This window comes from Leptopilina heterotoma, unplaced genomic scaffold (assembly GCF_015476425.1).
Source record: "Leptopilina heterotoma isolate Lh14 unplaced genomic scaffold, ASM1547642v1 Lhet_384, whole genome shotgun sequence".
NCBI classification, from domain to species: domain Eukaryota; kingdom Metazoa; phylum Arthropoda; class Insecta; order Hymenoptera; family Figitidae; genus Leptopilina; species Leptopilina heterotoma.
Window position 1 is genome coordinate 99,066 of NW_025111057.1, and position 11,270 is coordinate 110,335.

Below are 11,270 nucleotides of genomic sequence, written 5' to 3' on the forward strand. Positions count from 1 at the left end.
AATCCGTTGTTATCAACAACTTGATAATAATAGTTTAAAAATATTTTAGCTGCTTCTGCAAATCATGTTTCTGCTAAGAGAGTTAGTATAATTAAAAATAACTTCACAATTTTAATCATCGAGACCAAAAATTAGAGTTGTGCAAAAAGCTTGAAGCTCGAAGCTTCATCGAGAATTTCATTTTTTGAGCCGAGCCGGGCCTAATCAAATTTAATCAAGTCCTCGAATTTACATGAGTACTCGAATTGTTCGAGTACTTGAAGTCACTCAAGTACTCGAAAATGTCGAGTACTTGATACATCGAGCCGGCTTGGCTCGGCTCGAGAAAATTTCGGCTTGGCTCGGATCGACATTTCGAGCTTTTTGCACATCTCTACCAAAAATATACATTTTAATCCATTTAATCTCGCAATCATCAGCAGAGAAGAACATGTGATGAGAATGTAATCCTTAAAGTCGTAGTAACTATAAGAAAAAAATGTTTTATTAAACATATAACAGGAAATAATAACAAGAACACAAATAATGCACAACAGTTGCAGACCATCGCGAGCGAAGCGAGCCATTTGCGCGCAACATCACACGGAGCGCGAAGCGCGACGTGCGAAACAATCGCCGGAGCGCGAAGCGCGACGATCAATATTCGCGCGCCCCGAGGCGCGCTGAAACTTGCGAGCGAAGCGAGCCTCCGCGCGAAGCGCGGATGAGAATGTGTCCGCGCTTGCGCGGACAGATTTTTTTTCTAAAGAATAATATACTGCTTTGAAGCAGTAGCTTTGGTAGATATATTGCTTCGAAGGGCTAAATTTGACTGAGAATCACTGACTATTCTCGCGATTTAAAACAGTGAGATTTCACTGAGGATCAGTTATAAATGATTGAAATTTCAGTCATTATTCACTGATTTGTCAATTAAAAAGTAAATGAAATTTTCAACATATGTGACAGAAATTTTTAGTAGTTTTTTGATTGGCGAATCAGAGGAAAGTGACTGAAATTTCAGTTATTTTTAACTGATTCAAATCGCGAGAATAGAGTCACTGATTCTCAGTAAAATTTCGCAAATTTTCAGTAGAAATTCAGATTTAGAGAGATAATCAACCTACAATATATATGTTTTCTTCTGAACATATTCCATTCAACTTTGTTTTTACTAAACTCAGTACAATTTGAAATTCTTCATAGATTCTGAAATATTTGACTTGTCCGGTTTAGCCCCAGTCTCCTCTACGTAATTATTAGAAAAATGGAGATCTTCGCTTCATATCAGTTTAACCCATTAACGTCCAAGTGGACAGAAAATTGCCATTGACTTTGAGCAGTCAGCTTTGTATGAAAATGACATGAGAAAAAATTTGTATATAACATTTCCGATGTAAAATTTATCGCTCTTACAGCTACTGTTGTTGGAATTTGTTTATAACAAAGAGAGAAAAAGTTATAAACAATTTTTTCCAAAAAAACACGATTTTTCGGGAAAAAAATTTCTTTTAGATTATATTTTTACTGGGAAAAAGTAAGGGCATTCTCTTAAAAGCTCCAAATAAGTTGTCCATGGACCCTCAGCAATAAAATCCTAAAGCGACTGATTTTTTTTTCAAGATGGCGGACGCCAATATGGCTGCTAATTTTTAAAAAATGGTCCAAAAATACAACATAATGCAAAAATTTTTGAAAATAGATAAAATCGGCTGAAAATTGTTACTCGGAGGTTTTCGGGGTCGCTGATTACAAATCTGATGTTAGTTTTTGAAAATTCAAAATGGCGGATCCAATATGGCGGACACTTTTTTGAAAAATTCACCAGATTCGCTTGAAATTTGTTACACGGGGGTTTTTGAAGTCGCCGATTACGAATCTGATGTTAGTTTTTGAAATTCTAAAATGGCGCATCCAATATGGCGGACAAATTTTTTTATAATTCATCGAGTTCATTTGTAATTCGCCACTCGGGGGTTTTTGGGGTCACTCATTACGAATTTAAGGTCATTTAAAAAAATTTTTTAATTGGATTAGTAATAATTTATATTGAATGTAATGTAACAGTGTCAAAATTTTCTTAGTCTTCAATTTATTATTTTTATTGCTTCAATAATGTTTGTCCGTTAGCCACCGAATGTTTCGACGTTGTCCGACTCTTACCGCGGGGAGGTGGACTTTTCAGAGTCATATTTTTTTTTAGTTTTTTAATTTTTAATTTTTTTGTATTTTTTTGGAATGTTTTTTTTATTTATTTTTTTTGTATTTTTTTTTAATTTTTAATTTTTTTTGTATTTTTTTGGAATGTTTTTTATATTTTTTTTTTCATTTTTTATTTTTTAGGAGTGGAGAGCATCCAATCATGAAACACATACATACACATTGCACTTGACGCACATTTTCTGTATCCTAGCACCACACTTTGAGAAATTGAAGCAATAAAATTTTTTCTTAACTCGTTCAATTGTGTGACATTTGACTTTTCCTGCACTGGACTTTTTTAAATATGTCTCAGCAATTTCTAAACCAATATCTTTGGTACCAATCTTCTTGTCTTTAGTCACCAAATTTTTTAAGACGGTAGCATTTGTTATTGATGCTTGAATAAGTCGCAACCATATAACCCAAGTATACTTTTTTGATCTTATGCAGGACATCAAATTGCTACAATGTGCGTCATGCAAATCAACTCCGCCCATAAACTTATTATACTGAGTAATAGCGTTGGGGAATGAAATATCAATCTTGCGTTTTTCTTCTGAAGAATATCTACGAACAGAAGACATTGGTGTAACTCCTGCCAATGTTGAGAGAATGGAAACTTGCTTCGAGTCTTTTACTGTGATATAATTAACACCACTATTTTTCTCATGTTTGGCAATAAATGTGCCTCTTACAGCTTTATTGCTAATTGTACTTTTCTCTTGCATTCTGTTTGCTCTGACTGTCCCTGTTGCTCTTAAACCTACATTCTTCAGATGAACCAGCAAATCGGAACTAGTAAAGAAGTTATCGAAGTACAAATGATATTTCACAATGTTTCTGGGTACAACTGAAGAAAGTAGGTTTTGAAGTAGTCCAAGGACAACGCAGCTTCCTAAGGCACATTTATCTAGCTTTTCTTCATTGCCAAAGAAAGATCTTTTGGAGTTAGTAAATGTCGCAATCAAACACGTATCCTTCAGGACTACAAAGCGCCCACATTTTAATGCCATAACGCACAGGCTTACTTGGAATGAATTGTCTGAAAACAGTTTTGCCGCGAAACTTCACCATCATTTCGTCAATTGACAAAGCTGTGGAAAAATAGCCAAATTGTTTTACGTTTTTTAAAAAGTTTTCTAAAGGACCTCTTACTCTCCAAGCTCTGTCATTGGAATTTTCGTCTTCAGGTTTAGATAACTTCAGGTGTGACTTGATCTTTTCAAACTCTAAACGATTCATAGCTTCAGTTATAGCTTCACATCTCAAAAGATGATTTTGAGACCAATAATCCCTTTGAGATTTTCTTTGAGTGAAAATGGACAAAATAATTATCCCTAGAAAAGTATCGAATTCAGTCATCGTAATATCACAACCATTCAACCTTGTTGCTTCCACGATATATTCTTTCAACTCCTTAGAAAAGAAATATTCAAAAGACTCCGTTGAAGATGCAGATCGTATTTTCTTTTCAACACTGAGAGGCAGAAGTGTTTCATTTTTATATTGATAATCGTATTTCATTTCACCATCAACCCATTCAAAAACATGATCAGGTTCCAACTTCAACTGATTTGGTGTGTAATTGTCGCGGATTGTTCGATACGAATTTTGTAGGATATCATTCCCTTCATTATAAATTGAATTTAATAGCTCTTCATCGATAGCATCATTTTCGGAATCCGATTCACATTCGGATTCGTCAGAATCATTCGAATCTGGAACCACAATCACATTTATATGTTCATCATGTTCATCAATCTCGAAATTATCTGTTTCATCAGAAACTTTTTGACGTTTTGCCTTGCGCTTACTTGACATCTTTTCAGAAGAAAACAAATTTTTTTAAAAATAAAGATAAAAGTCGATAATTTAATAGTCAAAAATTCAAAAATTTATTTTTCCTAAATAACACTTACCTGCGCTACTATAGTAAATTATGCAACAATAAGAAGCATCTATTTTTAGTCAATTCACAATAAGATCAAGAATCGGTAATTCAAAAGTCAAAGATTCAAAAATCTATGCTTGAAAAATTTTTTCTAAATAACACTTACCTGCGATGCTAGTGAATTGCACAATAATAAGAAACTGTTTTACCGGTAATACTGAGTGGTTGTGTTGTATATCGCTCATTGTAATTTTTAAATCTTCATATATTTTCTAATAGTTTTTTCAAGTTTTTAGTAATAAAAATATTAGCTTATTTTTCATTGATTTGGTGAGTGTGTTTTCTTTGACTTTTTCGGACGTTTTTGACTTTTTACTGCAAAAGTTCATTTTTGTGAAAATTAACCATGCCGCTTTGTACAGAGTGTAATCAGAGTGTTTCTAGAACTGTAGGAGACACTCTAACTTGTTTGAAGTGTAGTGGATTGGTACATAGTGCCTGTGTCAATGTAAATATCTCCAAAAAGGAGTTTGAGCGTTTGAAAAAAGGTTTAACTAATTATTTTTGTGTTAAATGCAAAAAAGACAGTGACACCTCTCGTACCTCCGGCGAATCTCCTTCTCAGTTTAGTTCTATGTCGGTTACCACTTCGCCTACTAACGAGTTGTCTGATAATTGCTTGAGTGCTATTCGTGATGCAGTTCAACAGGGGCAAAAAGATCAACGTGATTTACTGATAGATTTTAAGAAGCAAATGTCAGATATGTTTCTAGCTTTCAAAACTGAGCAGCTCGAATTTAATAAAAATTGTTTTGCAACTATTTCTAATTTGAAAGAGGACATTAACAAAAATTCGGAAAAAATTAGTTGCATAGAGATTGATTCTGCTGACAGGTCTAATTCCTTGAAAGCTGCAAAAATCGAATCTGAATGCCTGAGAAATAGAGTTGATCAATTGGAGTGTAGCCTTAATATGCATGAGCAACATTCTCTTGCCTCAACATTAGAAGTGCATGGTTTACCAGTTAATAAAGATGAAAACCTGAAGCAATGTTTTGTCAATATTGCCAAGAGTCTCAATGTTTCCATTGAAAATAAAAATATCCTTAACATATTTCGGATTCACAAAAAAAATGACACTATCACACACAAGTTTCCACCAATTATTATTGTCAAATTATCTGATCAACATCTAAGAGACAAAATAATCAATGAACGTAAAATTTTCAAAAATTTTTCATCAATCAACATTGGGTGGCCTGAAGAGGAGAAATGTTCTATCTACATTCGAGAATCATTAACACCGCTAAACCGTCAAATTTATTCTGCAGCATTGTCTCTTAAAAGAGATAATAAGATAAAATATTTATGGGTTTCTGGTGGTAAAATCTTTGGTCGCAAAGCGGATGGAGAACGTAGATTCCAGATGACTTCAATCGAGGCTGTCAACAGTTGAAAATAGCTATATTTTCAAAGGTTATAAGATCAATTTTTTCAAATTTAATTTTTCTAATTTTGATTATATATCACTTTGTACAGTGTTATTCTTCAATTTTCAAAGATATTATTTCTTTTGTTTATTTAGCTTCGTGAACTTTAAATTATTTTTAAAAAAATGTTTTTCTTATATTTCATTCTGGTTTTTCTTGATAAAGTTTGTTTCACTGACGCTATATCTTAGTTTGTCTACTTTTTCTACTCATAGATTGTATTTCTTTAAATTAAGCAAAGTAAAAGTTAAAACTTGTTATTACCCTTATGTTTACGAACATCTTCTTAAGTTTGTTATAGTTTTTTTTTGCATTTTGCTTTTCAAGAGTTTATTCATTGATTCATTGATTGATTTATTGATAAAAATTATTTACTTCATATATTTTTTGTTGTTTGGGGTGGTTATTGCCTATAAATGGTTGTCAGTTTTATTACTAATTTTCAATTATAACGGAGACCTTGAATTTGTGCCACGTTAATGCTCAATCTTTGCGTGCTCATTTTCTAGAATTTAGAGATTTTTTTAATACTGGTTTTTATGATGTCAATGCTGTTTCTGAAACTTGGCTCTCAGTTAATATTTCATCTAGTCTTGTGGAATTGGATGATTATAATTTGTTTCGTAACGATAGAGTTACGCGTAGGGGTGGTGGAGTTTGCCTATATATACGTAAAACATTAAGATGTTCTGCCATTGCTATGAGCACTGAGAACTCATATCCTACTGCAGAATTTTTATTTCTTAATTTACAATCCTCATGTGACAATGCATTGGTTGGAGTGGTTTATAGGCCTCCGAGTGCTTCCTTCGGAAACGAATTGGAGAACCAAATTTTTTCATCTGTTCAGTTGTTTAATAATATCATAATAATGGGGGATTTCAATTGCAATTTTAATTCTAATTCACCTGTTACTAACTATTTCACTTCAATGATTTATTCTGCTGGTTTGTCTATAGTCCCTCACAATTCTACACATCACTCTAATAACACCAGTACTAGAATAGATGTAATGACTGTTGACAACTTAGACAAAATTTGTTCATTTAGTCAGCATTCAGTAAGTTTCTTGTCTAATCATGATTTGATATGTGCTGAATTTAAATTTGATGGAAATTTATCCCAGGTAATTAATAGATCTTCCTTTGTTCGTTGTTTAAATCAAATTCCTGAAACAGAGTTCATTACTCATCTATCTAAGTTCGATTGGAATAGTATATACTCTACACCCGATATTAACGTTAAAGTTTATAAGTTAACTCTTTACTTAACTTCGGCCTTTGATTATTTTGCTCCTCTACATTCAATTACTATTAGAAAAAAGTCTTCGCCTTGGATGACAGATGAAATTAGAGCGCTTATCAAGGAAAGAAATAGACTTCGTAGAATATCTAAAAGAACTAAAAATATTATTGATTTATTGAATTTCAGAAGGAGTCGAAATTTGGTTCATACCAGGATTAGAGATGCTCATAACAAATATAATTTTGACTGTATTAGAAATAACAGTAAGTCAGATAACATTTGGCATATATTGAAAAAACTTAATCTTATACCTCATAGAAGCAACTCGGAGGCTTGCAAATTTCATGCAAGTGATTATTTATCTTTTTTCTCTCACCCTTCTCCTCCTACTCCTACGTCTTTAAATACGAATCTCCCAATTATTTCTCATATTTTTGATGAAAATGAATTTTTCTTTTCAGATATTTCTCCTGAATTACTTCTTTCAACTATAAATAGTATTAAAACTAATGCAATAGGTCCTGATCTTATTTCTATTAAAATGTTAAAACTAGCTCAACCTATTATATTTCCAGTTCTACTGCATATCTATAACTACTCACTTCAAACAGGTAGTTTTCCTGAAATATGGAAAACAAGTAATATCCGTCCTAATCCTAAGGTATCGTGTCCAAAAAGAGTTGAAGATTTCAGACCGATCTCCATTATTTGTACACTAGCTAAACCTTTGGAAAAAATTGCATGCCAACAATTCACCACCTTCTTAATTAATAATAATTTGTTAGAAACTTTACAATCTGGTTTTCGTAGTAAACATAGCACAAGCACAGCAGTAGTAAAGTTTACTTCCGATGTCAAACTTGCAATGGATAAAAATTTTATTACTTTAGTAGTATTTTTCGATTTTTCTAAAGCATTTCCTTCTGTTAATCATGAGCTACACAAGCTTCGTTCTTTTAATATATCAAATTCGGTTCGTGATTGGTTTAAATCATATTTAGGTTTTAGATTTCAGAGAGTGGTTAACGGGAACGAGGAATTGTCAGAGTGGGATAGATTAAAGTGTGGTGTTCCGCAAGGGACATTGCTCTCCTCTTTGCTCTTCAACTTATTTGTTGCTGATCTGGGTGTAGGGCTGAAATACTGTAAATATCATAAATATGCGGATGATTTTAAATTTTATTTATCAGGTCCTTTATCATCATTGTTGGACATGCTTAAAATGGTGCAATGTGATATTAATTACGTTGAACAATGGTCTGTTAATAATGGGATTGCTCTCAATTTTAGTAAAACCCAGGCTATGATAATCTCGGCATCTGGCGGACCTTCTATTGGCTTTTTAGAAACTCTTCCTCCTCTGTTACTTGGAGGTATTCCCATTATATATAAGGAAACAGTAAAAGATCTCGGCTTGATAGTTGATCGATCATTATCGTGGAGAGAACACGTATATGGAATTTCACGAAAAACCTTTATGATATTACAGCAATTGAATCGAAGCAGAAATTCTCTTCCAATTCCTACAAGACTACTTTTGGTTAAATCACTTATTCTTCCGTTTTTTGATTATTGTTGCGTTGTTTATGATGATATCAGCGGTGATTTGAATGATAAATTGGAAAGATCTCTAAATGCGTGTATTCGTTTTATTTATGATTTACCTAAATTTGAGCATATTTCTCAGTATCGAATAAAGTCCGGTTTGCTAAATGTTGCAACTAGGAGACAGTTTTTTATGGGCAATCTACTTTATACGATTTTTAATACTAAGGTCCCAATTTATTTATATGATTTTTTTGAATTTAGAGATCCTAATGAATCATCCCAGGTCAGGCTTCGAAATAGAAAAACCGTTTTAAAAATTCCATCGCATAGAACATGTAGAGTACAAAAATCTTTCATTATAAGAGGTGCAAGATTATGGAATAAATTAACGCCTAACATTAGAGATGCACCTTCACAACTTACCTTTAAAAGATTATTTTTTGATTTTCTGTTTAGAAATAATAACAAAGTTTTTGATATAACTTACTGGTAATATATACATGTATTTATTTTTTCCTTTTCAAATATAATATTTTGTTTAGTTTCAAATATTTTATAAAATATAAATTTAACGTTCTATTTTTAAAATTATATATATATTTTATATTGTTATGTTTTTTTTCTTATTTTTTGAATGTAGTTTATACAGATGTATATATTGTATGAATGTGCATTCGTTAACAGGTATTATGTATATATATAGTATATATGGATTTTTGCGGGTTATGTGTGATTATTCCTCAGTATCAACACTTCCTCAGTATCAATTTTTTCTTTTTAAATTGTAAAAAACTATACTTAACTTCTGTAAAATACATAAACTATGTAACTGTTCCTTGTGGGCTCCTATATAGCCCTAGGAACTTTGATTCTTATAAATAAATAAATAATAAATAAATCTGTTCTTTTAATAAAATTGAGCATATTGCTGCAAGATTCATACCTAGCCCAGCAAATTAGTGGGAAATCAGTCTCTGTAGATCGATGAAATGTCGATTAAACTATATTGTCACCTTAATCCGCAAAACTCGTAACTCCACTTTTAGTTGAAATTTTGTTTTTTGTATTATTTATGTGAATGAAGTTGCAAATTTTTATTCTAATAAGCAAAAGGGTTTTTTTTAACTATACTTTTGCCTAAATGTCAACTGTAAGGGGCCGTTAAAAAAATACGTAACGCTTTTTGGAGGGAGGGGGGGGGGTCAAGCTATTTGTTACGGTCAGCAGAAAAAATGGCGCTAATGTATACAACATTGCGTTATATGGGGGGAGAGGAGGTCCAAATTTCCAAAAAATAGCGTTACGTATTTTTTGAACGGCCCCTAATCTGTGTAAGTAGTTTTATTACTATCGTATGAAGTAAAATTAAATGGAGTTACGAGGTTTGCGGATTAAGGTGACGATATTAGAAATAAATATTTCTTGATTGCGCCATTTTGAATTTTGAAAAACTAACATCAGATTTGTAATCAGCGACCCCAAAAACCCCTGAGTGACGTATATTAAGTGAATTCGCCATTTTGAATTTTCAAAAACTGACATCAGATTTGTAATCAGCGACCTCGAAAACCCCCGAGTGACAAGTTTCAGGCCAATCCGATTAATTTTTATATTTGGCGTCCGCCATCTTGGATCCGCCATTTTGAATTTTCAAAAACTAACATCAGATTTGTAATCAGCGACCCCGAAAACCCCCGAGTAACAATTTTCTGCCGATTTTATCTATTTTCAAAAATTTTTGCATTACGTTGTATTTTTGGACCATTTTTTAAAAATTAGCAGCCATATTGGCGTCCGCCATCTTGAAAAAAAATCAGTCGCTTTAGGATTTTATTGCTGAGGGTCCATAGACAACTTATTTGGATCTTTTAAGAGAATGCCCTTACTTTTTCCCAGTGAAAATATAATCTAAAAGAAATTTTTTTCCCGAAAAATCGTGTTTTTTTGGAAAAAATTGTTTATAACTTTTTCTCTCTTTGTTATAAACAAATTCCAACAACAGTAGCTGTAAGAGCGATAAATTTTACATCGGAAATGTTATATACAAATTTTTTCTCATGTCATTTTCATACAAAGCTGACTGCTCAAAGTCAATGGCAATTTTCTGTCCACTTGGACGTTAATGGGTTAACGTACTACCTGGTAATAAGGCTGCGGTAGAAAAGAATTAAAATTTGTTTAAAGAAATTCTCTAAAATTTGAAATGTTATTTAATCTAGTTTACAAAAAAAATTTCCATTTGATTTCTATACTCTTAAAGTAAACAGAATTAAATCTTTTTTTATCATAAAAATAAATTTTTTTCTATTCCAAAAAATAATTTGTATTCCATCAGTGGAATATGCTTCGTAAATTTTTAATCACAAAAACATTAGTTAAGTATTTTCTTTTCCCATTTTAAAATATGTTTAAGATTTTTAAAATTACTTTCAATAATAAAATCAATAAATCTCTGTTGATATGTTGTCTCAAGTGAATTGAAAATGAATAGGAATTTACAAATTTCTAACTTCTTTTATAAAAAAACAGAAAATTTTCCAATGTGGAGAATACGGATTTAATTAAATTAATTTTTTCAATTATATGCTATTGTATTATTCTTACCGGGTAATATTTAAAGGTAAAGAATATATTTTTAAATACTGTAAACGGTAAAATAATTGAGGGATTGGATATTATAAGGGGGTGAGTATTTCGTTTTCGCCTTGTGCACCCGCTAAATGTCTGCACGCGGGACTTCCAATTTTTGTTATTCTTCGGGAGTGCAGTCCCATGGAACTGTTTTGCGTTGCGTTTTGTAACTAGGCCATGAGTGTGAGAAAGACGGAGATATATGTTCACTATATTTGCACTCATGGTCTAGCTACAAAACGCTGCCATTGGATTGCACCCTGACAAATATAGTTCAGAAAATT

At 32.1% G+C, this 11,270-nt stretch overlaps 1 protein-coding gene across 1 annotated transcript; it reads right to left on the reverse strand.

The window, feature by feature from the left end:
* Positions 1-1,965: 1,965 nt before the first annotated feature.
* Positions 1,966-4,113, reverse strand: LOC122505988 (piggyBac transposable element-derived protein 1-like). Its single transcript, XM_043617919.1, has one exon. It carries the CDS (start codon positions 3,192-3,194, stop codon positions 2,340-2,342), a length of 855 nt encoding a protein of 284 aa, XP_043473854.1. The 5' UTR covers positions 3,195-4,113; the 3' UTR covers positions 1,966-2,339.
* Between the last annotated feature and the right edge of the window lie 7,157 nt (positions 4,114-11,270).

Bases quoted from the DNA above. Each gene is read 5' to 3' on its own strand.
- LOC122505988 (XM_043617919.1), bottom strand. From the start codon at position 3,194: ATGGCATTAAAATGTGGGCGCTTTGTAGTCCTGAAGGATACGTGTTTG.